This window comes from Pseudorca crassidens, chromosome 3, assembly GCF_039906515.1.
Source record: "Pseudorca crassidens isolate mPseCra1 chromosome 3, mPseCra1.hap1, whole genome shotgun sequence".
In the NCBI taxonomy this organism is placed as follows: domain Eukaryota; kingdom Metazoa; phylum Chordata; class Mammalia; order Artiodactyla; family Delphinidae; genus Pseudorca; species Pseudorca crassidens.
Genome location: NC_090298.1, coordinates 163,403,447 through 163,430,373, shown reverse-complemented (window position 1 = coordinate 163,430,373; position 26,927 = coordinate 163,403,447). Strand labels below are relative to the sequence as shown.

The 26,927-nt window shown below is 44.4% G+C and overlaps 1 protein-coding gene across 13 annotated transcripts in view; it reads left to right on the top strand.

Annotated features, from left to right (window-relative positions):
• The window catches only part of CACNA1A (calcium voltage-gated channel subunit alpha1 A), a 338,534-nt gene that overhangs the window by 79,418 nt on the left and 232,189 nt on the right, over positions 1-26,927 (top strand). For 12 of the 13 annotated variants that reach the window (XM_067733510.1, XM_067733512.1, XM_067733517.1 and 9 more), the window contains one exon: positions 22,461-22,754. In XM_067733510.1, coding sequence (XP_067589611.1) covers positions 22,461-22,754 — 294 coding nt within the window. Of the gene's footprint in view, positions 1-21,299; positions 22,029-22,460; positions 22,755-26,927 lie in introns of those variants that run through there. The other variant, XM_067733520.1, reaches the window with a different exon arrangement.

The following is a 26,927-nucleotide window of genomic DNA, read 5'->3' as shown; positions in this document are numbered from 1 at the left end:
ATTCATTTTCTTTATTCTGCTCTGCAGTAGTCATTTCCACTATTTTATCTTCCAGCTCACTTATCCGTTCTTCTGCCTCAGTTATTCTGCTATTGATTCCTTCTAGAGAATTTTTAATTTCATTTATTGTGTTGTTCATCGCTGTTTGTTTGCTCTTTAGTTCTTCTACATCCTTGTTAAGCACTTCTTGCATTTCCTCCATTCTATTCCCAAGATTTTGGATCATCTTTATTATCATTACTCTGAATTCTTTTTCAGGTAGACTGCCTATTTCGTCATTTGTTTGGTCTGGTGTGTTTTTACCTTGCTCCTTCATCTGCTGTGTGTTTCTCTGTCTTCTCATTTTGCATAACTTACTGTGTTTGGGGTCTCCTTTTCACAGGCTGCAGGTTCGTAGCTCCTGTTGTTTTTGGTGTCTGCCCCCAGTGGGTAAGGTTGGTTCAGTGGGTTGTGTAGGCTTCCTGGTGGAGGGGACTGGTGCCTGTGTTCCGGTGGATGAGACTGCCTCTTGTCTTTCTGGTGGGTAGGACCACATCCAGTGGTGTGTTTTTGGGTATCTGTGACCTTATTTATGACCTTCGGCAGCCTCTCTGCTAATGGGTGGGGTTGTGTTCCTGTCTTGCTAGTTGTTTGGCATAGGATGTCCAGCACCGTATCTTGCTGGTCGTTGAGTGGAGCTGGGTCTTAGTGTTGCGATGGGGATCTCTGGGAGAGCTTTTGCCATTTGATATTATGTGGAGCTGGGAGGTCTCTGGTGGACCAATGTCCTGAACTCAGCTCTCCCACCTCAGAGGCTCAGGCCTGACACCTGGCTGGAGCACCAAAAGCCTGTCAGCCACACGACTCTTTCTGTTCTATTTTCACTGCAAAGATGTGACTATAGAGGGCCTGAGCCCCATCTTCTTCGAGTTGACAAAATAGAAGCGCCAGGATGCCGGGCATCTCTTGAAGATGCAAAACCAGTGTGTCAGACGTGCCCTCTTCCAGGACAAGCAGACGCTGTCCCATCATGAGTGGGGTGAAACCCTGGACGACATGGAAGCCACCAAGGCCCTGGAGAAGAACCTGCTCTATTACTTTTAAAAGCATCTAGTTGGAAACATTAAAAGTTAGCAGGGCTTCCCTGGTGGCGCAGTAGTTGAGAATCTGCCTGCTAATGCAGGGGACATGGGTTCGAGCCCTCGTCTGGGAGGATCCCACATGCCGCGGAGCAACTAGGCCCGTGAGCCACAACTACTGAGCCTGCACGTCTGGAGCCTGTGCTCCACAACAAGAGAGGCCGCAATAGTGAGAGGCCCGCGCACCACGATGAAGAGTAGCCCCTGCTTGCCACAACTAGAGAAAGCCCTCGCACAGAAATGAAGACGCAATACAGCAAAAATAAATTAATTAATTAAGAGTTAGGACTTCAACATATTCATTTTTAAAAAAAAGTTAGCAAAAGGGGAATAAGTAAATACATAAATGATGGTTGTAATATGATATTAAGTGAGAAAGTGATAGAGGAAATCTCCATTCCAGAATACTTACTACTGGAAAAATCTTCTTAGAGTGAATCCAATGGAAGTAGGAATCCAATTGGGACTTTGTCCTGTAAAAGGAATCCCAACTTCGTAAACCTAAGTTTGTTTATAGATCCCACTTAACAATATTTAAGTACTAATTGCAAATATGCTCTAATTCTTCAAATTAACAAAGAATGAGTCAAACGTTGATATTTTGCATGTATATAATTTCCTACTGAAAAATGATACGAATGGAACATCTTTCATTTCATCTTTGGCTTTGTGATGTAGTCCTACAGGGGGTCAATTTTTGCATACGTATGCAATCTTCATCAATTTCCCCACAGGGCTTTTAAAATCCTTTGCTCGTCAGTTTTTGCTCTTTTGAGCATCACTGTTAACTGCTTGTTTCCTGTTTTTCCATCGTTAACCAGCCTAACTCTTCATGTTCCTCACTTGTCAGTGGAGTCCTCTGTGATGCAAATGGTTCTCCCACATCACTTTCACTGACTTCATGAAATCCTGCTCTCCTCTGCAAAGATGTCCAGTTTTCATGTTGCAATCGAGTCGCATCATTGTGAATTATATTGTTAAATTTCAAACACCCGTCAACATTGAGAGATAAACATTGGCAAATATATTGATCTGATGGGCTCCAAAGTGATGTTTGTGTTACTCCAGAATGGATAATTGTGAAGTTGAAGTTCATTTGTGAATATATTTATGTTAGGACAACTTTTGCTTCTCTAAACTCATAACTGTGTGGATATCTGGGTAATAATACATATAGTGAATACTCGGATGTTGAGGGACTATTATATATAAAATATGTTTGCACTATAATTACCTCTATATGTAAAATAAAAACACGGGGGTGGGAGAGAAACTAGACAGAAATACTATAAAATTCTCACAATGTTTTTGTTTGGGGTAGTCCTGGGATAGAGGACTTTTTAATATGAAAATTACTTTACTTTTGAAAAATATTTAAAAACAAATCATCAAAAGCTTTAAAGAAAGCCTTTAAAGAAAGCCTCAGACTTATTTGTGAGGATGGGAATCTCTTCAGTAACAAAAAAATGACTCCAGGTTGGAGGTAAGGAAAGGTAGCAACACCAACACCCAGGCTCTGAGTCTGTCTAACACGATCTGTGGATTATCTCATTTAATCCTCACAACCACCAATTAAGTGAACACTCTAATTTCCCTGTTTTACAAATGAACACACTGAAGCCAGAGAGGTTGAGCAACTTGCCCAAGGCCACACAGCTCCCCCCAGTCATGCTGCCTTGAAACACACCTGTGAGCCAAATTAAACTTCTTTTTCTTGCTTCTGGTCCCCACAGGGTGATTTGGGTTTTTTCTTGATTTGAGAACTCGAGACACTTTGAGACATGTTCTTAAGCAAGCGTCTCAGGTATGAGAGTGAAGTAATTTCTGTCGGCATGGGATGAAAGCATTTTCCACAACAAAAGACATGGATGATGCTGGAGAAGAGAATAAAAAAGACCTAGAAAAGAGGCTTAATGTTCTGTCAAGTCAATCCATTAGGGTCTCTCTGTGAGACAACATGCATTCCAGCAGCCTGAACACAAATACAGTCATGTTTCTCTCTGCATGTAATTCTTAGATGGAACTTTTATTCCCTTCCAATGAATGTTGTTGGGATCTCTTTTCCATTACCTTTATTTGTCTGTGTATCTGGTGGGTCCTCCCCTGCTGCCTGCCTTGTTTCTGGGGCATCAGATGTTTCCAGGGAATACTTCCTTTGGACACAAGATGCAATTTCATCGACACACAGAAAATATTATCATCAATGCAGCCAACACTCATTCTCTACTATCCTGTGTCTGGCCCATCACATACAGTGTCATCCCTTTATGATCCCATAGGGTGCATACTGCCCTCATCCCCATTTTGCAGATGAGGAGACTGAGGCTTGGAGAGATTCAGTGATGGGTCAAGCTCACAGTAGAACATTGTTTGGACATTAGCGTGGAGGGGTGGTATTATTACTCTTTGTTACTGTTGCTGTGCTGTTCCTAAGTGAGGAAACCATCTCCATGGGATTAAATGTCTTGCCCTAATTCATGGAGCTTGGAAGTACAGAGCTGGGTAATCATCCAGACCAGCTCTGTCCAGTAGAAATGCAACATGGTCCCATATGTAATTTTAAACATTCCAGCAGCCACATTAGAAGAGGTAAAAAGAAACAGGTAAAGTTAGTTTTAATAATGTATTTTATTTAACCTAACATACTGGAAATGCTATCATTTCTACCTATAATGAATATAAAATTATTGGATATTTCACATTTTTTCCTTGTACTAAGTCTTAAAAATATGGTGTGTATTTTAATACTTACATCTCAATTTGGACCAGTCACATTGCAAGCACTCAGTGGTCACATGAGGCTTGTGGCTACATTGGAAGAGTGTGAGTCCAAATCTTTTGACAAGTAGTTCTGCGTTTTTTTTCTATTACACAAGGAGGCTGAGATAGCACATATATTTGGGCTACCTGATTTATATTCAATTTTTATTGTACAAGCCCCTTTAGACTCTGTTTTGAAGAAGGAAGAGGAGAGAGAGAGAGAAGAGAAGAGAAGAGAAGGGAGGAGGAGAAAGGAAGAAGATGATGATGAAGGAGAAGGAGAAGGAAAGGAGGAGGAGGAGACGGAAAAAGGGAGGAAAGAAGGAAGGAAGGAAGGAAGGAAGGGAGGGAGGGAGGGAGGATCTTCTTTCTGCCTAAAGATTTTGAAATAGCTAACAGAATCGGTCCAAATCCATTGTCTTAGTTTGGGTTCCCCCCAGAAGCAGATATGGAAGCAAGGATTCAATTGTTTTGCGGGGGAGATCCCAGGACACACTGGCAGAGGAGCAGGGAAAGGAAGAACCAACCAGTAATGGATGTGCCCTCAGGCAAGTTACCATAGTGAACAACTGGGACTCAGTACCGGTGGAGACCTCTGGGGGGCAGCAGAGAGCACACTGTTCAGAGTTACCACACCCTAGGACCAAGGGAGCTGGGGTATTTATCCACCAACTTCCATCAATCACAAGTTGAAGTGCTCCCAGGAGCACTCATTTCCTAGCATCCCAGCTTGTCAAGTCGACACTCTGGTGGCTACAGAAAGCCCCCTGAGGGCTGGCAGTAGGAAGCCAGTCCTGTATGCACTAAGGTGGTCAGATCAAGGCTGGGCAGTGCCGGGCACACCCATGACACACCTACCTTCTCATCATTCAAAAGGTTTTTTTTTTTTTCCCCCACAAACCCTCCTTAACTTTAAGTGCGTTAACTTTGTGACAGTCGGGGTGCCATATGGGACATGAGATTATTTAGCTGTTGTCATCTCAGTGACAGAAAAGCAGAACAGCTATGGAAGGACATCACAGATGTATGCATATATTTACGTGTAACCTCGCGAACACGTGTGTGTGTTTCCATTTGTGTTGTCACTCAGCTTAACTCTTACCACATTCTCTGTTGTGTGTGTGTGTGTCTGTGTGTTTCCTGCTCTTTTTTAGTCATTGGGGAAAACAGAAGAAAATAAAAGGAGTAAGTCCACACTTTCCAGGGAAATAATTCTGCTCTGATTCTAACCAGGTGTTAGGATCAGATTTCCCTTCAGCTCTTCCTCCAGCTCCATTCCCTCTTTTTCCCTATTGGGAAGTCATTTGTAATGGTCTCTGGTTTACCCTTTGCTTCTTCTTAAAGACATGATCGAACACTTTTATATTTTCATGCATTCTGTCCCTTTCACAAAGATCATTCATGTTCTGTACTTCTCTGTAACTTGCCCTTTTCACTTGTCAAGACAGTGGGTTTCTATTTTGACATTTCTCAGTTGCTGAGGCTGGAGCAATGAACAGGATAGGCAGGACCTTGAGGTCCCAGAACTCAAAACATCTTAAGGGCCATGATGTGACTTTACAAGAGGAAAAGTCTTTCTGGCAAGTGTCGTAAGATAAATGTATTAACCATGTGTGTTGGATGCCTTGGCATCTGGGTGACCCTGAAGGACTGCCCCTCCCAGGGTTAGCCAATCCTTTGAGATAGTAAAGGATTCAGCCTTGAGCACGCATTTCAAATACAAACCAACCAATCCAGAGCCTGCGTCTCCACAACTTCCTCTACCAGGATCTAATGGCAAATATGCTCTGCCACTGCCCTGATCACCCCAGGGCCAGGTACCAACTAGGGAGAGCCCTTACACCTCACAGCCTGCTAAAATTATTAAAGCCAGCCAACCCTAAGCCTACTTACCCTGCTTTACCTTTTCCTTTCTGAGGAAACCACAATAAAGGATCTTGCCCACTTTCTCATCCTGCTCCCACTGCTTCCTGACCAACTGACCCTGGTGCTTCCCTGGGTGACCCTGCATGGCAGGGTGTGCTCCTCCTCCTGGGGTCTTTTTTTTTTTTTTTTTTTTTGCGGTACGCGAGCCTCTCACTGCTGTGGTCTCTCCCGTCGTGGAGCACAGGCTCCGGACGCGCAGGCTCAGCGGCCATGGCTCATGAGACCAGCCGCTCCGCGGCATGTGGGATCTTCCCGGACCGGGGCACGAACCTGCGTCCCCTGCATCGGCAGGTGGACACTCAACCACTGTGCCACCAGGGAAGCCCGACAAGCTATCTTTTCAATGGCAGTTGTCTCTCGATCTGTTGGCCTCACCACACCTGAAAAATAATAAAACCTACATTTTAAAACAATAAAGCCCCTACAGGGGATGACAGCCCTGTCTTCCCCGAAACCTCCCTTATCTCATCCCCTCTCACTCTCTTCACTCCTGCCACATGAGTCTCTTTGCTGGTCTTGGAACACACCAGTCACTGTCTTCACAAGCCTTTGCTGTTGATGTTTCCTCAGTCTGCAACACTCCTCACTCTGATATTTGCATCTCTGTTCCTTTCTTTCCTCGAGTCTCTCCATCAATGTCACCGTCTCAGAGAGGTCCTTCCAAAATAACTCCCCCTCTTCTTCTAGCTGGCCCAATGCCTGCTCCATTTTTCTTATAAAAACTCTCTCTACCTGACATATGCTAGATCTATCCAAGCTCACTCTTTTTTTCTGGTTTCTCTGCCCTAAAACATGAGGTTCTTATTTGTTCTATTCGTGGCTGTATCCATCCCCAGTGCCTGGGGTAAGGCCTCATATTGAGCATAGATGCTCAATAAACACTTGTCAAATGTTCACAGACGTAGAACTTATGGTTGCCTAAAGGGAAAGGGGGAGAGGGATAAATTAAGAGTTTGGGATTAACATATACACACTACTATATATAAAATAGATAAACAACAAGGACCTACTTGTTGAGTAGAGTACAGGTTACTCTACTCAATATCTTATAATAACCTATAATGGAAAAAATCTGAAAAAGAATATATATGTATGTATATATATACATACACACACATATATATCTGAATCACTTTTCTGTACACCTGAAACTAACACAACATTGTAAATCAACTATACTTCAATACAAATTTTAAAAATGAATAGATATTTAAAAAAACACATTTGTCAAACAAATAAGTAACAGAACAAATGAAGATGATCATTTTTCTCAAGTGTTACAGGTGAAATGACATGCTCGATCTGTCATCTGTGACTTTATTTCTGGGTGTGGTAACACTTGTTATTTTGCGAGTGGAGGGGACCTAGTTCAGTTCTCAAGAAAAACCGAGACGGGAGTTCCTATAAGCAGATGTAGTTCATTTGATTAAATTTCCTTTGCTAACTTCTCAGGATACACATGAATATATAAGTAAGCATTTATTCAAGTTCCTGACTTAACAGAAGGGTTAGATGCTGAATGTAATTTGCAATTGCCTGAGAATATAGTAAGCTTGAGTACTTTTGTCTCCATAATTAAGTGTGAGGTTCTTGTTGCAATGTGAATCAAGATTATTTCAAGTACTTTATATGAAAAGAACTTTTTTTTTCCTTTAGGTAAAGCTCAAATATATACAGAAGAGACAATAGAATAATAGCCTTCCATGTTCCTATCTTCCATTTTCAATAATTATCAACTTAGGACATATCTTGTGTTACTGTATCCCAAACTTTAACATAACTTTACTTTGCAAATTAAAACAAACCTTTCATTTGCTTTAACGTAACCCTAGGTTACGTTAAAGCAAACCTCAGACATCATGTGATTTCATCTGTAAATATTTTAATGTGTACTTCTACAAGCTAAGGACTCTGCAGCTGCTGTGGAAAACGGTACAGCGATTCCTCAAGAAATGAAACAAAGTTACCATATGATCCACCAATTGCAATTCTGGGTATATACCCCAAAGAATTGAAAGCAGGGACTCAAAGAGATATTTATACACCCAATGTGCATAGCAGCATTGCTCACAATAGCCAAAAGGTGTAAACACCTCAAACGTCCCTTAATGGATGACTGGATAAACAAAATGTGATCCATCCAGCCAATGGAATATTATTCAGCCTTAAAAAGGAAGGAAATACTGACAGCTGCTATGACATGGAGGAACCTTGGAGACATTGTGCTAGGTGAAACAGGTCAGTTACAAAAGGACAAATATTGTATGATTCCACCCATATCCGGAGTCTGCAGTGGTTGAATTCATAGAGACAAAGTAGAATGGTGGCTACCAGGGGCTGGGCTGGGGGTGAGGAATGGGGAGTTAGTGTTTAATGGGCACAGAACTTCAGTTTGGGAGGAAGACAAAGTTCTGGAGATGGCTGGTGGTGATGGTTGCACAACAATGGGAATGTACTTGATGCCACTGAACTGGACAGTTAAAATTGGTTAAGATGGTGAATTCTATGTTATGTGTATTTTATTACAAAAAAAAAAAAGGCTGACTTGCTTTAAAACCATGACCATAATGCCATCTATGGCAGAACCAGGTGGTAGTTTTCAGTCCTTACCTTGCTTTGTGTTTGGCAGCCTTTGACGCTAGACTCCCCCATCTCCGGGACTTCTGTGGCATCACCCACCAGGTTTTCCTCCCACCTCCTTCCTGATGCCTTCCAGTCTCCATTAGGGGCTTCTCTTTCTGTGCTCTGCCTTTTTTTTTTTTAACATCTTTATTGGAGTGTAATTGCTTTACAATGCTGTGTTAGTTTCTGCTTTATAACAAACTGAATCAGCTATACGTATACATATATCCCCATATCCCCTCCCTCTTGCGTCTCCCTCCCACCCTCCCTATCCCACCCCTCTAGGTGGTCACAAAGCACCGTGTGCTCTGCCTTTGAGTGTCGACACTTCTGAGGGATCCTTCCAAATACCTCAACCCTCTCTGGGTCCCTCATCCAGGATTATTTCATCCACACCCAAGGCGTTCATTACTGTATGTCTTCTGATAGCCCCTGTGGCTGCTGTTAAAAATTACTACAATAAAAAAAGAATGAAATAATGCCATTTGCAGCAATATGGATGGACCTAGAGGTTGTCATACTGAGTGAAGTAAGTCAGACAGAGAAGGACAAATATCATATGATATCACTTATATGTGGAATCTAAAAAAATGGTACAAATGAACTTATTGACAAAACAGAAACAGAGTCACAGATGTAGAAAACAAACTTATGGTTACCAGGGGAGAAAAGAGGGGGACGAATGAATTGGGAGATTGGGATTGACATATACACACTACTATATATAACATAGGTAACTAATAAGGACCTACTGTATAGCACAGGGAACTCTACTCAATACTCTGTAATGATCTATATGGGAAAAGAATCTAAAAATGAGTGGATATGTGTAGATGTATAGTTGATTCACTTTGCTGTACACCTGAAACTAACACAACATTGTAAATCAACTATACCCCCCCAAAAAATTTTTTTTAATTACTAAAAACTAGGTAGCTTACAACAACAGAAAATTATTCTCTTTTCATTTTAGAGGTCAGAAGTCCTCGAAAGGGTAATTGGGTTAAGAAGTGGGCATCAGAATTATAGCTACAGTCATTTTAAGGCAGATGCCGGTAAAGAGATTTGCTGAAATCTGTGAATGGCATGCTACAGTTTACAACCCCCAAGTCCCGTGGCTTTAAAACGACAGATGTTGCTTTCTTACTCACCCGGCACAACCTCACGGTTCAAACTGGGGCTGTGCTCCACGTTCTACTCACTCTGGGGCCCAACCTTAAAGAGTAGTCACCATCCGAAGCTCTGCTTGCTCCTGTGCGAAAGAACGCTCCAGAGCAAAGCTGCCCAGTAGAACTTTCCAGAGGATGCAAACGTTCCTTCCTTTTTTAATTGAAGTGCAGTTAATTTACAATATTGTGTTAGTTTCAGGTGTACAGCAAAATGATTCAGTTTTATATATATATTTTTTTCAGATTATTTTCCATTCTAGGTTATTACAAGTTATTGAATATAGTTCCCTCTGTTCGTACAGTAAATCCTTGTTGCTTATCTATTTTATGTGGAGTAGTTTGTACCTGTCAATCCCAAACTCCTGATATATCCCTCCCCGCCTCCCTTTCCCCTTTGGTAACCATACATTTGTTTTCTATGTCTGTGAGTCTGTTTCTGTTTTGGATATAGATTCATTTGTATTATTTTTTAGAGTCCACATACAGGTGATATCATACAGTATTTGTCTTCCTCTGCCTGACTTACTTCACTTAGTATGATAATCTCTAGGTCCATCCACGTTGCTGGAAATGGCAATATTTCATTCTTTTTACGGCTGAGTAATATTCCATGGTATGTATATACACCAGATCTTCTGAAACCAGTTGTTTGTTGATGGACACTTTGGTTGTTTCCATGTCTTGGCTATTGTAGATAGTGCTGCCGTGAACATTGGGGTGCACGTATCTTTTCAAATTAGAGTTTTCCTCTTTTCTGCATATATGCCCAGGAGTGGGGTTGCTGGATCATACGGTAGCTCTATTTTTAGTTTTTTAAGGAACCTCCATAGTGTTTTCCATAGTGGTTGTACCAATTTACATTCCCACCAACAATGTAGGAGGGTGATGGAAACGTTCTTGATCTGTGCTGTCTCCATAATGGGGCCGCTAGACACATGTGGCTTTTTTTTTTTTTTTGCAGTACGCGGGCCTCTCACTGTTGTGGCCTCTCCTGTTGCGGAGCACAGGCTCCGGACGCGCAGGCTCAGCGGCCATGGTTCACGGGCCCAGCCACTCCGCTGCATGTGGGATCTTCCCGGACCGGGGCACGAACGCGCGTCCCCTGCATCGGCAGGCGGACTCTCAACCACTGCGCCACCAGGGAAGCCCCCACATGTGGCTTTTGAGTTCTAGAAATGTGGCTTGTACAACTATGGACCAGGTTTTCAATTTTGTTTAATTATAAGAGTCACATGCGGCTAGTCACTGCAGCTCTCGAGAGATTTGCACTGACAACTAAATGCTCCGACTTGGAAGCACCCACTTCATTCCCACTGAGAGCTCATTGGCCAGAACTAGTCACATGGCCTCAGCAAACACCAGGGGACCAGGGAATGCCATCTTACCATGTGCCTGAATACAGAGAAAGGGAAATATTTGGTGAACATCTATAATGCCTCTCCCAGAGAATAAGTCTTTTGGGGGGATCCAGAAGGAGAAAAACAGCTATTTTATTTTAGGAGGAGAAATATGGAGCCTTAATGTAATAGTTTCCTCTTGCTGTGTAACCAATTACCCAAATCTTAGCAGCTTTAAAAACAATCGTTTATTACCTATAGTTTCTGTGGGTCAGGAACGAGGGTGCAGCTTATTTGGGTCCTCTGTTTCAGGGTCTCTCATGAGGCTGCCAGCAAGGTGTCAATGGGGACTTCATTCTCATCTGAAGGCTTAACTGGGGAAGAGTTCCCTTCCAAGCTTAAACATGTGACTGTTGGAAGAATTCAGTTTCTCATGGGCTGTAGGGCTGAGGGTCTCTGTTCCTCACTAGATGTTTCTTGGAGGCTGCTCTTGGTTCTTTGCCACGTGGGACTCTCCATAAGGCAGCTCACAACATTGAACCTGGCTTTCCTCAGAGTAAGCAATAAAGAGAGAGATAGAGAGGGCATGCAATGTGCAAACCAGTCTTTTTGTAACTTGATCTCAAAAGTGCCATCCCATCACTCTTTCATCTTTTATTCATTAAAATGAGTCATGGACTTCCCTGGTGGCACAGTGGTTAAGAATCCACCTGCCAATGCAGGGGACACGGGTTCAAGCCCTGGTCTGGGAAGATCCCACATGCTGCAGAGCAACTAAGCCCGTGCGCCACAACAACTGAGCCTGCACTCTAGAGACTGAGAGCCACAACTACTGGGCCCACATGCCACAACTACTGAAGCCTGTGTGCCTAGAGCCCGTGCTTCACAGCAAGAGAAGCTACTGCAGTGGGAAGCCCATGCACCACAACAAAGAGTAGCCCCCCACTCGCAGCAACTAGAGAAAGCCCGCGTGCAGCAACGAAGACCCAACGCAGCCAAATAAATCAACTATACTTCAATAAAATTTTTTTAAAAAGTGAGTCACTAGGTTCACAGATACAGTGGAACAAACTAGTGGTTACCAGTTGGGAGGAGGGAGGGGCAATATAGGGGTGGGGAGTGAGAGGTACAAACTATTGGGTGTAAGATAGGCTCAAGGATGTATTGTACAACACGGGAGAAATAGCCACTATTTTGTAATAACTGTAAATGGAAAGTAACATTTAAAAATTGTATTAAAATTTTTTTTTAATTTTTAAAAAGGCAAAGGTTTTAAAAAGGTCCCACCCACTTTCAAGGGGAGGGTGTTCCATAAGGGTGTGAACACCAAAAGGCAAGAATCATTGGAAGCCTTGTAAGAAGCTGCCTTCTATATTTAGAGATCAGAATTTAAGTGATATTTAATTGACACGTTTTTATTGAGAGCTAATAGTATGTACTGTCTGCACTGCTTTGTATAACACGCCCCAAAGATCTATTTGACTCTTAATTCCTAGTGGCTGCACTCTCTATTCCCCTCTCCTGCTTTGTTCTTCTCCTTAGCACTTAACATCATCTGACAAACTATGCATTTCTGTCTTTATTCCATTTTTTTCCTGTTTCCACCCAGCTCCACAACAGTAGGGATTTTTGTCTGTCTTGTTCTGTGCTCGGAAAAATCACTTGGCATATAGCAGGTGCTCAACAAAATGAAGGAATGAGTGAAACTTGTATATATGTAACGTTTTTGTAGCCATTTGTTTATTTATTTTAACTTTTTATTTTGACAAAATTTCAGACTTACCAAAGTGTTGTAAGAACAGAACTAAGAGTTCCTGTATATGTACATCCAGGTTCTCCAAATGTTAACATTTACTCCTTCCACTTTATTCTCTGTCTACCCACCACCCTTGAGCCATTGAGAATAATTTATAGATATGATGGCCCTTTAACCTTATATACTTCAATGTTTTCTGAAGGGCATTTTCTTATATAACACAGCACAACGATCAAAATCAGGAAATTAGCATTGGTACACTATTATTATCTAATCTACAGACCTTATTCAGATGTCACCAACTGTCCCAATAACATCCTTTATAGCAAAAGAAGATTCTGGCTCCCTTGTTGGATTCGGTCGCCATGTCTCCCTTAACCTGGAGAAGTTTCTCAGTCTTTATTTGAACTTCCTGACATTAACACTTTCAAAGAATATAGGCAAGTTGTTTTGTAGAATGCCCCTGATTTTGAACATTATGGAATTCAATTTATTCAAATGATAACAATCGTGGCACGAAGTCCCCAGAAGTCATGTTGTATCCTTCTTGGTACATCACACCAAGAGGCATGTGATGTCAATTTGCCCCATTACTGGTGTGCTAATTTTGTGTGTGTGTGTGTGTGCTACGCGGGCCTCTCACTGTTGTGGCCTCTCCCATTGCAGAGCACAGGCTCTGGATGCGCAGACTCAGCGGCCATGGCTCACGGGCCCAGCTGCTCCGCGGCATGTGGGATCTTCCCAGACCGGGGCACGAACCCGTGTCCCCTGCATCGGCAGGCGGACTCTCAACCACTGCGCCACCAGGGAAGCCCTGGTGTGCTATTTTTGATCACTTGCTTATCTACCAGGGCACTCCACTCTACAGTTACTATATTTACCATTAAAATGAACAATTGTGCGTGGGGAGTTAACTATATAAATCTGTTACTCCTTGCACTTTTATCCATAAGAGTCCTTGTAAGTTTTATGGTGATTGCCAAATTGCCTGCATATACAACTTCCACCAAAATAAAAACTAAAAATGCAATATTGCACCCAGCCCTGAGATCATTAAATACCATACTCCAATGAAAGCAACCAGGAATCCTTGGAGAAATGGCTAATTCTAGGGCAGGGCAGTGAAGGATGATCCTGGAGCCTCTTACAGTGCCAGAAAGTAAGGAAGCTTAAAAAAAATGGGAGCACATCAAAGGAACACAAGAACCAGTCTGAAGGAGCTCCCAAAGGCCAAAGGGAACATTTCAAGCAACAAAATAAATAATATAGTTTGCATGGGTAATCCAAAGAATAAAATAAATATATGAGTCTGTACTGTTATAAATAAAAGATTAAGTAAATGAATAAATGAATAAGGGAGAAGAGACAAATTTCCCTTACAAAGTATTCTAAAGAGTATAGAGCTACCACATGATCCTGCAATCCCACTCCTGGTCATATACCCAGAGAAAACCATAATTCGAAAAGATACATGCACCCCAATGTTCATTGCAGCACTATTTACAATAGCCAAGACATGGAAGCAACCTAAATGCCCATTGACAGATGAACGGATAAAGAAGATGTGGTGCGTATATACAATGGGATATTACTCAGTCATATAAAGTAATGACATAGTGCCATTTGCAGCAACATGGATGAACCTAGAGGTTATCATACTAAGTGAAGTAAGTCAGACAGAGAAAGACAAATATCATTTGATATCACTTATATGTGGACTCTAAAGAAAAGGTACAAATGAATTTATTTCCAAAACAGAAACAGACTCACAGACATAGAAAACAAAATTATGGTTACCAAAGGGGAGAGGAAGGTAGGAGGGAGGGCTACATTAGGAGGTTGGGATTAACATATACATATTACTATATATAAGATAGATAATCAACAAGGACCTATTGCGTAGCACAGGGAACTACACTCAGTATTTTGTAATAACCTGTAAGGGAAAAGAATCTGAAGAAGAATATATATATGCTTCTTTTATATAAGAAACATATATATGTATTCAGTTATATATATATATATATAACTGAATCACTGTGCTGTACACCTGAAACTAACACGATACTGTAAATCAACTATACTTCAACAACAAAAAGAATATATGTAGATCCTCTTCCCTCCAGGAGATGGAGCTTAATCTTCTCCCCTCTCCTAACTAGTGTGGGGTGGGCTTAGTGACTCATTTCCCTTTGTAGAGTAGACAAAGGGAAAAATAGTAACTCAACAGTGGAGAAAGCTGGTAGGCATTGTTTTAACCAAGTGATCAAGGTCAACATCATAGTGCTAAGTCATATGGATGTCATGGCTTGCTGATATGATGCAATGAGGATGGCATTTCACCTCTGTGGTCTTCTTCCCCCAAATCCATCATCAAATTTTAATCATGAGAAAACAGCAGGCAAACCCAAATTGAGAAACATTCTAAAAAATACCTGACCAGTATTCCTAAAAATAATCAAAATTGTGAGAAACAAGAAAAGAAACTGTCGTGGACCAGAGGGACTACGGAGAAAAGATGACTCAAAAGAATGTAGTATCCTGAATGGGATCCTGAAACAAAAGGATATTAGTGGGAAAACCAGTGAAATCTGAAAAAAGTGTGCAGTTTAGTTAATAGCGTTGTACCAAATGTTGGTTTCTCAGTTTTAACAAGTGTACCTGTCCCAACACATGCATAGCCTCTCCATTATCAACATCCCTTTCAGAGTGGTGAATTGGTTACAACTGATGAACCTACATGGACACATTACAACCAAAGTCCATAGTTTACATTGGGGTTCACTCTTGGTGTTGTACATTCTATGATTTGGACAAATGTATAATGACATGTATCCACCATTATAGTCTCATACAGAGTAATTTTACTGCCCTAAAAACCCCCTGTGCTCTGCCTACTCATCCCTCCCTCTACCCTAACCCCTGACAACCACTGATCTTTTTACCATCTCCATAGTTTTGCCTTTTCCAGAGTGTCGTATAGTTGGAATCATACAGTATATAGCCTCTTCACATTGGCTTCTTTCTCTTAGTAATTTGCATTTAAGTTTCATCCACATCTTTTCATGGCTTGGAAAACTCATGTCTTTTAGCGCTGAATAATATTCTTTGTCTGAATGTACCAGAGTTTATCCATTCATTTACTGAAGGACATCTTGGTTACTTCCAAGTTTTGGCAGTTACGAATGACGCTGCTATAAACAACTGTGTGCAGGTTTTTGTGTGGACATAGTTTTCAACTCCTTTGGGTAAATACCAAGTAGCGCTATTGCTGGATCTTATGATAAGAGTAAGTTTAGTTTTGCAAGAAACCAATAAACAGTCTTGCAAAGTGGCTGTACCATTTTGCATTCCCACCAGCAATGAATGAGAGTTCTTGTTGCTCCACAACCTCACCAGCATTTGGTGGTGTCAGTGTTTTGTATTTTGGCCATTCTAATAGGTGTGTAGTGGTATCTCATTGTTGTTTTAGTTTGCATTTTCTTAATGACATATCACATGGAGAATCTTTTTCATATGCTTATTTGCCATCTGTATATTTTCTTTGGCAAGGTGTCTGTTAAGGTCTTTGGCTCATTTAATTATCAGGTTTGTTCTTATTATTGAGTTTTAAGAGTTCTTTTTATATTTTGGATAACAGTCCTTTATCAATATTGAGTCTTCCTATCCATGAACATGAAATATCTCTCCAGACTCTGGTGATTTTTAAAAAATCTATTTACCATCATATTAAAAATTTGTTGTTGTTGTTGTTGCACCGGGTCTCTGTTGCTGTGCTCGGGCTTTCTCTAGTTGCGTCGAGCAGGGGCTACTCTTCTTTGTGGTGCGCAGGCTTCTCATTGCAGTGGCTTCTCTTGTTGCAGAGCACGGGCTCTAGGCATGCGGGCTTCAGTAGCTGTGGCGCACGGGCCTAGCTGCTCCATGGTATGTGGAATCTTCCCAGACCAGGGCTCGAACGCATGTCCCCTGCATTGGCAGGCGGATTCCTAACCACTGTGCCACCAGGGAAGTCCCCCTACCATCATTCTTCTTTGCTTATTATACACTAGTCATTGTGCATGCTTACCTGCTTGATCTTAATTAATCCTTACAGCAATCTGTGGGGTAAGGATTCACGTCTCTATTTTACATAAAAAAACTGAGGCTCAGAGAGGCTAAGCACTTTTCTGAGAGCACACAGCTAGGAAGTATTAGAGCTAGGATTTGTACCCAGGTCTGCATCCAGAATGTGACTCTGTCTCATTTGGTTTTGGAAATTTGCAGGGCACATACTGCTGTGCAATATTATGCCTGGAGTGACAGCCACAGTCCATCTCCGGATTCACGCTTGAGTGCCTACATCATGATCTGCAAATATCTGGATTATCAGATTTGGTTTTTGTTGTTTATACCCTCCATCTCCCAAAGATCTTGGTACTCATTCTCAATGGGTATCCAGACTAGAAGGCAGAGACCAAATGTCTTTTGGCTGATCCATTCTTGCAACTCAAAATGACTGGATTAGTTGTTCATTGTTTTAGCAGCCAAATGAATGTGATTTGCAGCTATTTATTTGGGGCATTTATTTCAGAGTTGCTAGCCCTGTTCAATTGAATATAATTCTCAGAGCCAGTATGGTAGTGCTACTGCTGATTGATAAATTAAGTCTCCAGCTGGCAGATGTGTTAAAGATTAGAACCAATGGCTGAGACTGATTTCTGGAGGCCTCTTGTTAAACTGCTTCTGTCTGCAATGTTAATGAGATTCTAAATCTTTCTACCTGATCAACATTACTAATTTGGATTAATGGTGGAAAGAGGGCAAGGAACTACCTACTGCAGTCATTTGAGGAGCCTATGAAGATTTCTTGCCCATCCATTTCCATCTGCTAGGTGATATGTAAGATTCCAATATTAGGGATTCATTCCTTTGGCTATATAAATCTTTCATTCTCTGTAAAGTGAATCCATTAGGATAACGCACCTGGGTCCCTGTCACACTTTAGGGTGTGCGAGTTGATTTCTTTCCAGAAAAGGGAAGTAGAGCAATTGAGAGGGTTGGAAGACTTTGGAAGATTCTGAGGAAAGAGAGAAGAACTCCAACATGTCAAACTTCAAGGTTAAGCAAGCTTTGGGAATGCCATTTGGTGAGAAGAAAGCATAGATTCTTCTGCCACCTTGACAGGGGGCATTTGGAAATATGTGTGGGTATCTTTGCTTTTCACAAGACTGAGAGTGCTAGTGACCCCCAGTGGGCATATGCCAGGGGTGCTCAACAACCCACAATGCACCAGACAGACTCAAACAGCAAAAACTGTTCCACCAAAAATGCCAACACCATCACGATTGATAACTTTAGAGAATGCCAAGATAGGGATAATAAGTTTGTCCCTTCCAGAGCAGTGATTAGCAAACCTGGATGTACCCCCACTGACTTGCTGAATGAAAATCAGGGGAGAGGGAGGGCCCAGGAATCAGAATTTTGACAACACTTTGCAGGCATTTCTGACATACAGCCAGCTTGTCTGCTGTCTAGGCTTGGGTTAGGGTGTCTTGGAAGATTTTCTTTGTCGTCTGGTAAAAAGGCGGCCAGAGTTTGTTGTAGAGACTTCATGGTTAAAGTCCACAAGGAGAATTATCACAGATCACTGTGACAAGTGGTGCTACCTGGGATCTACATTCAGAAGCATTACAAACATTTTCTGTTGAAGTAGAGAACACCCAGAAAACTGCACAACTTATAGGTGCACAGCTCCATGAAAACTTTCAAAAGGCACAACTTTTACAAAGTGAACTCACCTGTATAATTACCACTTCAATCGAGAAGATTCTAGAAGCTTCCCCCCCCCTTGTGCCATTACTCCTCTACCCTCAAGGGTGATGGCTACTTCAACTTCTAAAGCATAGATTCATTTTGCCCATTTTGAAGTTTATATAACAAAAATTACACACCACGTTCTATCGTATGCCTGGCTTCTTTGATACAAAATCGTGTTTGTGAGTTTCATCCGTGCACTTGTGTGTAGCTTCTGATCGTCCATTCTCGTTGCTGCAGAAGGCTCTCTATGCAAGTGCTCCACAGAGTATTGATCTGTTCTGCTATCGATAGATATTTGGGAAGTTTCCAATTTTTAACTAGTATGAATATGACGCTGTTCACGTTCCAGGGAGTGTCTTTTAGTGGACCTATGTCCTCATTCCTCCTGGGTTTGTACCTAGAAGCGCTGATGCCGGGTCACAGGGTATTCACAGGGTCCAGCATTGGAAGAAATGACCAGTTTCCCAAAGTGTTTGTATCCAATTACTTCCACCCAACAGAGTCAGAAGGAGTTTCAGATCCATGTCAGTGACCTGGGCATGTTTTAAAATCTCTCTCAGCCTCAATGTTTTCACTTGTAAAGTGGGGCTTCTATGAAGACTTGTAGATGCTTTATCTCGGTGAGGACTTTCTCAGTGAGAGGTTACTCTTTTCTGAAAAGCTCTGGGTCTTTAGAAATCTCTGTAGGTGATGCTTATGCTATATGAAACTCAACTGTCTTCTTGGGAAAGTCCATCATAACAGGTTATGTGTAAGTTCACTTTGCACAAGGCAGCCTTCTTATATGACTGGCTGTTCGTATCCATGAACGTGGGATTACTTCTTGATTCATATTAACTGTCATTTGCCTTTGAAATCTGAAACATCAAGTACAAAAATCATTAATATTTATTGAGAATCATACACATCCCATTTCCTTGCAACTCTGATCACTCTTGGTTTAATCATTTTGTCCATACCTTGACAAGTTAGGAAATCTTAAAAGTGCTACAGGTAACCTGTAAAGGCTTACCCGTAGGCACAGAATGGGGAATATATGTAAAGACATATCATCTTTTCTAGTATGTTTCAAATGAACTCATATACTGATGGGGGAGGACATTAAATAGGAGTCAACCAGCTAAGCCTTGAAAAAATATTTGTCTTCTTCATCCTCTTCCCCTTCCTCTCTATCACCCCTACCTTCTAGTCAATATATTGCTTTTGCAAAAATTCGACAGTTTCTTGGTACATCCACTTTGGACGACAGTTTGGTGACATCTTACAAACCTTTGATATGCTACCTTGTGACCCAGAAATTTCACACTTAAGGCTATTCCTACAGAAATGCATATTTATAGGTGCCAGGATCATTCAAGGCAGGAATGTCTAAGAGCCTCAACTGGAAACAACTTCGATGTCCATCAACAAGATAATGGATAAACAGATAGTGGCTTACTCTTTTATTGAAATACCATACAGCAGTGAAAGCGAATCAATCGCAGTGACATGTGACAACAGCGGGTGAATCTTAAAGACATAATGTTTTTTTCAATTTTATTTTATTGAAGTACAGTTGGTTTACAGTGTTGTGTTAATTTCTGCTGTACAGCAAAATGATTCAGTTATACACATATACACATTCTTTTTCATATTATTTTCCATGATGGTTTATCACAAGATATTGAATATAGCTCCCTGTGCTATATTCCTTGGATAAACAACAGGGATACCTTGTTGTTTATCCATTCTCTATATAATTGTTTGCATCTGCTAATCCCAAACTCCCAATCCATCCCTCTCCCACCCCTCCCCTGCCACCTTGGCAGCCACAAGTCTGTTCTCTGTTAAAGACATAATGTTGAACCAAAGAAACCAAACATCATAGAATATATACGGATGCTTATATTCATATAAAATCCAAAAAGATGCAAAGTGGAACTGTATTGTTTAGGAATGCACAATAAAGTAGTAGAAGTATAAAGAATAGCAAGGCTATTAATACCATAAAGTCAGGATGTGATTATTGCTGAGGGAATTGGGCACATGTGTGTTTCCGGGGAGCCAGCTCTGGACCTGGGTGTTCGTTCCATGAGCGCTAGTTTCACAGCAAATTCTTACACTGTACATTTATGCTTTGAGTATTTTCCTGTGTGTTTTCACTTTCACAATACAAAAAGGGGAATGGGAAATAAAACTGTAGTGGCTCTGGAGAGAAGCGAACACCATGCAACATATATACGCCAGAAGCTTTATCCAGCCAAGTAGGACCTGGTTAGTTATCCGCCCCTGGCAGTTAAGATTTGCCACCTCTGGGGTTTTTCCGACGATGGGGGTCAATCTTTCATTCCAGCTTGCAGGGCCGATTTGAAACTTTCACAGAAGTACCACCAAACCATTCTCCCAGTTTTTAAAATTTGTCTTTTGCTAAATAGAGCAAATTTGTGTAGAGGACTCACTGCACCTCTAGACTCGAATCTCCTTCCTTTTCTACCTTTAAGTTTCTTCCTTTCTTCCTCCCTCCTTCTCCTTGCAAAGTGCTGGGAGCGTCCGGCTGTCTGCAACCGAAATGGAACCCGCTGAAAAGCAAGGTTTCCTCCCAAGGGAGGAGGAATCTGTCGTCCCAACTTCCCCCTCGCCTCCCGACCATCCGGCTCTCCCCTCTCTCCCCCACAAAACTCCGCTGAGACAGGTCCCTTCGCGCCTCCGCGATTGGTCGCGGGCCATCATGTGCCGACACTTTGGGTGGGTCTTTCTCCCGTTAAACTCATCAATCGCTCCTCTTTGGAGCCTCGCTGGCCAGTGGTTCAGACCTTTGCGCCCATTTCCCCCCCCCCACGCCCCCCCCCACGCTTACTTCCTCTTCCCCCCACCCCTCCACATCAGTCTTATTTTAGCAAAACCTAGAGAAGGAAGAGGAGGCATTGGGGGGCGGGGGGGGGGGCGATGGACGCTAGGCATTGCAGCATCCGGGAGCAGCTATTGAGTGGCTAAACGAACGGCGCATACCTCTCTCCCTCTTTCTCTTGGTTTTTTTTTCCCTCCTGTTGGGAATTTTCAGGATTTCATTGCTGCAATTTAACCCCAAGATGAGGCACGGTTGAGCGAAACGCTGCGCGCACACGCACACTCACACTCCTTCGTGAGCAGAAGAGGCAGCCGCTGGTGATTCAGGAAGAAAAAAAAAAACAACACCCGGACCCTGCGGCTTCAAGACTCCTTAAGAGCCCTTCGGAGCGTTTCCCTCCCCCCTCCCCTCCTTTCCTTAATACTCTTAATTTTAATTTAATTTCATTTATTTGGCTACAGATCTTCCAGCATTTTTAAGGTCTAGGAACTCAAGCAAAACAGAAAGGGGGATTTTTAAATTTGGGGGGCTGCCTTCCCCCCACCCCCCAGCAAAGACTTGGGTTTTATTTTTATTTTTTTAACAAAAAATGTTTTTAAAGAGCCGAGCGCACTCCTTTTGCAAGATGCCAGCCTGACCCGGACCTCGGAGGAATTTGAAGCTTCCACTGCGTCCCGGGGGGCGTCCTTTGCAAACCGTTCGAGTCTTAAAGGGGGTGTGCGTTTTTTTTTTTTTTTTAACTGTGTTTTTTTTTTTTTTTTTCCTTCCGGAGTGGGTGGACTGGGGATTGCCTGGATTCCTTCCTCGGTTATTTTTTGCCTTGCTTCCCTCTCCCCTCCCCCCCTCCCCGGCCCCCGCGCCCCGCCCCCGCACCCTCCTCCAGCCCCTCCTTCTCTGGGGTCAGCCAGGAAGATGTCCCGAGCTGCTATCCCCGGCTGGGGCCGGGCAGCCGCCTTGTGAGCCCCCGACCCGAGGCGCCGAGCCGCCGCCGCCCGATGGGCTGGGCCGTGGAGCGTCTCCGCAGTCGCAGCTCCAGCCGCCGTCTTCACAGCCCCGGCAGCATCAGCATCAGCATCGGCGGCGGCGGCGGCTGCGGCGTCTTCCGCATCGTTCGCCGCAGCGTAACCCGGAGCCCTTTGCTCTTTGCAGAATGGCCCGCTTCGGAGACGAGATGCCGGCCCGCTACGGGGGAGGAGGCTCCGGGGCAGCCGCCGGGGTGGTCGTGGGCGCCGGAGGCGGGCGAGGAGCCGGGGGCAGCCGGCAGGGCGGGCAGCCCGGGGCGCAAAGGATGTACAAGCAATCAATGGCGCAGAGAGCGCGGACCATGGCCCTGTACAACCCCATCCCCGTCCGACAGAACTGCCTCACGGTCAACCGGTCTCTATTCCTCTTCAGCGAGGACAACGTGGTGAGAAAATACGCCAAAAAGATCACCGAATGGCCATATCCTTTGCCCAAACCCCGGCAACTGCGCCTCCCCCTCCTCCCTCGCTTCCCCTCTTCCAGGCTGGGAGAGACCCGGGGGTTGATGGGAGGCGGGGGGGGGGGTGGTCTTCCAGGGGCTGGGAGAGGGGGCACCGGGGAGGAGTGTGGAGCATCTCTCCACCCCGAGCTGGGTTGAGGTACCGTGGAGGCTTGGGGTTGTGGGCGCCGGGGGAGTGGATTCCGCCCAAGGACCGATTTCAGAATGAGGGCTGGGCCCTGGGGTCGTACAGGGGCCTTTAGAGCCAGTTCCGGATGGGTCAGAGTTCTCCCCGAATGAGCGTAGACCAGGCCGGGGCCTGAGCACTCTGCCCAGGGCAGAGGAAGCATGGGGTCCTTGGCTGGGTTTCCTTAGCCGCCCCTCGCCGGAATCCACGGTTGCCTCCAGAGCTGGAGCCCAGTCCCAGCTCTCAGGCCTCTCCACCCCTGCTTGCCCGAGGTTGGGGGCTGCCCTCAAGGAGGGTGCCTAGGGGTTCCCAGGGCCAAGAGCCAGTGGGAGAGCATGTGGTCTTCACACTGAGGGGCCAGCACTGACCAGCATTAATATCTCGGGATGGGCCGCTGGCCAGGAAGGGATGGGGGGCATTTTATTATTCCCCATGTCTGCAGGTTCCATTTCCTTCCACCCACTGATTAGGGACCTCATCATCTTTTGAGGTGTAGAAAACATCCCATTTGCCCCATCTGGGGCCCTGACCTGGAAGACCCAGGATGGGCTACTTCAATAAGAAAGATAGGACAAGAGAAAATGAGGTGCTGGGTCCTTCCTAGGGTGCCGTGTTAGGCCTTGGGTTGGAATCTGCTTCTTCCACCCTAGAGACCCGGGAGGGGACACCAGGAGAGTCAGCATCCATGTGGACATCTTGGGCAGGTAAATGCCTTTTTTTTTTTTTTTAATTAAAGACCCAGAGGAAGAAAGTGGAGTACACATTTTCCTCTGCTGAGATGCTACCAAAATCCGGATCCCCTTGTGTTTCTTTAAATTCGTGCCTGCTTGAAATAAACCTTGAGGAGGGCTTAACATCTGTTGAGATGTAGGGAGGCAAGGATGGGTAATTAGTCGGGCTTTCTAGCAGTTATCTAAGCATGACCCAGATTCCAAGTAGGGGGACGAACCCTGCTTCCCAGGCTGACTGGCCACCGTGCCGTGCCCAAATGTGCCGTTCCTCGGCTCGGTTCCAACTGGCTGCCCTCGGAGTAAAAACGAATGGGGCTGGTTGGGCCCGTGGGCTTCACTGATGAGCCCCCATCCTTTTTGTGTATGGTTTTGACAGGTATATACTCAACAGGGCTGAGCCCCAGGTGGTCCTGGGCTTGCTTATTTGAGGAACACGTTGGCTGGTGGATTCACTTTTAGGGGGGACCAGAATTGAGCAGGATTTTGGCTACTGGGTCCGGAAACTGTAACAGAGGCCTCTGAGGTTTTGGAGTGTGTGTGGGCAGTCTGCTTCTAGGGTGGTGAAAATTAAGAGGTTCAGCTGCTGTCTTTTTGGAGGGGTGTACCCCTAACCACGATGTCATTTTGATTGGTGCCCAAGGCAGGAGCCAAGTCTTTGCCTCCTAAGTTTCAACCTTGTGATTATCTGTTGAAATGCTCAGGGGTCTTGTAATCACTCTGCCTGTCTCCCCCCAGTCCCTGGAGGAGTGGGGGGAGGCATGGAGAATGGCAATGTGTCAACGTGCGCAAGATCAGATAACTCAGGGGTGTCCAGGAGGGATTCACTGGGCTGACAGGTTTCCGTGTTGAAAATGGCTTTAGATAGCCTTCTGGAGCCTGGATTTGGAGTCTACTAGGAGGAAAGGAAGAAGGTGGGAATCCTAATGTGTCCTTAGCTCACCCCGGTCCAGCCTGAATCCTGCAGATCAGAGGGCTGTTGGGGAGGGAAGGGATGGCAACAGTCCCTCGGAAGGAGGGATCTTAAGAGAGGGATGCAGGTGAACTGGTAGCACTCAGTCCTTTAGAGGTTTTCTTTGGCTTTCTTGCTCTTGGGAGCTTTGTGATGAGTTTGTGCATTTTGCTTTTTGCAGCCAGTTTTTGTTCTCTCTTTGGCCTGAGGCAGCAAACACATTCTATAGCCCCACACTCAAAGGGAAAGCTCTCCATCCCCCGATCTGTCACCAACCAGAGTCATCCAGGACTGAGCTTTCTCTGGGGGGGGGGGAGGTGATGAGAGGGGAGGGGACAGAGAGATGGGGGGCTAGATAAGGGCAATTTGGGCCAATGCAAAGAAATGGAGTGTGGAAACACCAAGGAGTCAGGGTACCAGGGGAGAACATGGACTTGAGTATCTAAATATTTCTGCCATTAAAGAAAAGTGTTTAAGTACTTATTTAGAACTTTTTCAGGGCCTCTCACTGCTGTGGCCTCTCCCGTTGCGGAGCACAGGCTCCGGACGCGCAGGCTCAGCGGCCATAGCTCACGGACCCAGCCGCTCCGCGGCACGTGGGATCCTCCCGGACCGGGGCACGAACCCGCGTCCCCTGCATCGGCAGGCGGACTCTCAACCACGGTGCCACCAGGGAAGCCCTAGAACTTTTAAAATAAAGTCTAATGTATATATATACACACATGGGAAAGTATATAACTCAAGTCCAGATTAGTTAAGTGAACATTCATGCCACTGGCACCCAGGTCAAGGAAAAGAATGTAACCAGCTCCCCAGAAAGTCCCCTCCTGCCCCCTCCCAGTTACTCCCCCCGATAAGGGCTACCGCTACCCCGACTTCTGACCCCATGGGTTCATTTGGCCTCCTTTGAGCCTCCTGTAAATGGAGTCAGAGGCCGTGTTCTTTTGTGCCGGGCTTTTTTTTTTTTTTTTCCTCAACAATCCGTCTGTGAGATGCATCCGTGTCACTGTGGGTCGTTGTGGGTTGTTCCCTCTCATCGCTGTGTGATATTTTATTGTTTGACTCTCCCACAACATACTTCTCCGTTCCACAGTTGAGGGCCATTTGAGTGATCTCCAGATTGCACATGTCTTTGGTTGAACTTTCTGGGGAGGCGTTTCTCTTGAGTTTATACCTAGGAGTGGAATTGCCACTGCCGTTCTTTGATGTGCATGTCGCGGAACATGTATTTGGAAATGGCATTTACTGAGGGTTGCAGGTGAGTGGGCAAAGCAGGTTCTTCACCGTCACGGGGAGGAGTCAGTCAGTGGCCGTTCCGTGAACTTGGCTGTGTGCTCTGAGGGCCTAAGAGTGTTACTTCCAAATGCAGATTCCAGCATGGTACTCTGGTGGAGGGAGGGTGCAACCTTGCATTCCCCATGGTCACAGGCACTTTGCCACTGTGATTCCTTCCCCTTCTGCACCCCACTTTCCTCGGGAGCTCAAGCTTGAAGCCATCAGTGAGAATTCAGGGGTTCTCATGAATTTCATTTTTCTCTAAGTCAGGAGACCCAAATGGAAATCTTTGATGTTCAGATTTCCATCGGTGCTTTGCACTCTTGAAGGATTCCAGGCAGCAAAGCTGTCTGGATCACACACCTTGGTTCCGTGTTCTCCTCGACTGGAAGTCTGATTTAAATATGGCTGTGACGGCCTCTGACGATGGCTTCTGAAGAGCTCAAATCTGTCAGCTCAATAAGGCGCATCTGTCAACCTTCCTCGAGCCCCCACTTAATGCCGCTTGCTCCTTCTGACGCGCTACCAAGCGCCAATGTGAATGTCATCTTCCCCCAGTCCTGCTGATGCCAGCAGATCTTGCGCTGAGCGTGGTGTAGGAATTTGGGCCGCGGACTCAGGTCTGTGTTATCACGCTCCTTCTCCTGAAGTGCTTGCAGGATTCCGGGCTTTCATACCCTTGTTTTCAGGACTCTTCACAAGAAACCCAGAGTCCCATCACATCAGGTAACCCACGGACACTGGCTGATTGGCACTCAACCCCTCACTCACCTCATCAGAGTCTTGGCCCACCCTGAAAATTAGCTTGTGCTAGAAGGGCAGGAAAGAATGACTGTATAATTCTTCTACTAGATCAGCGTGGCAGGTACTTCCAGAAGGGCAAAACTCTGGGAAGTAGGAATTAGCATGGTTTTTTTCCCTTGGGTCCCCCCCCACCGCCCGCCGCTGCAAAGGTGCGATTCCTCCTCCGCAATCCCCAAATCTAAAAAGCTCTGAAAACCGAAAGATCAGC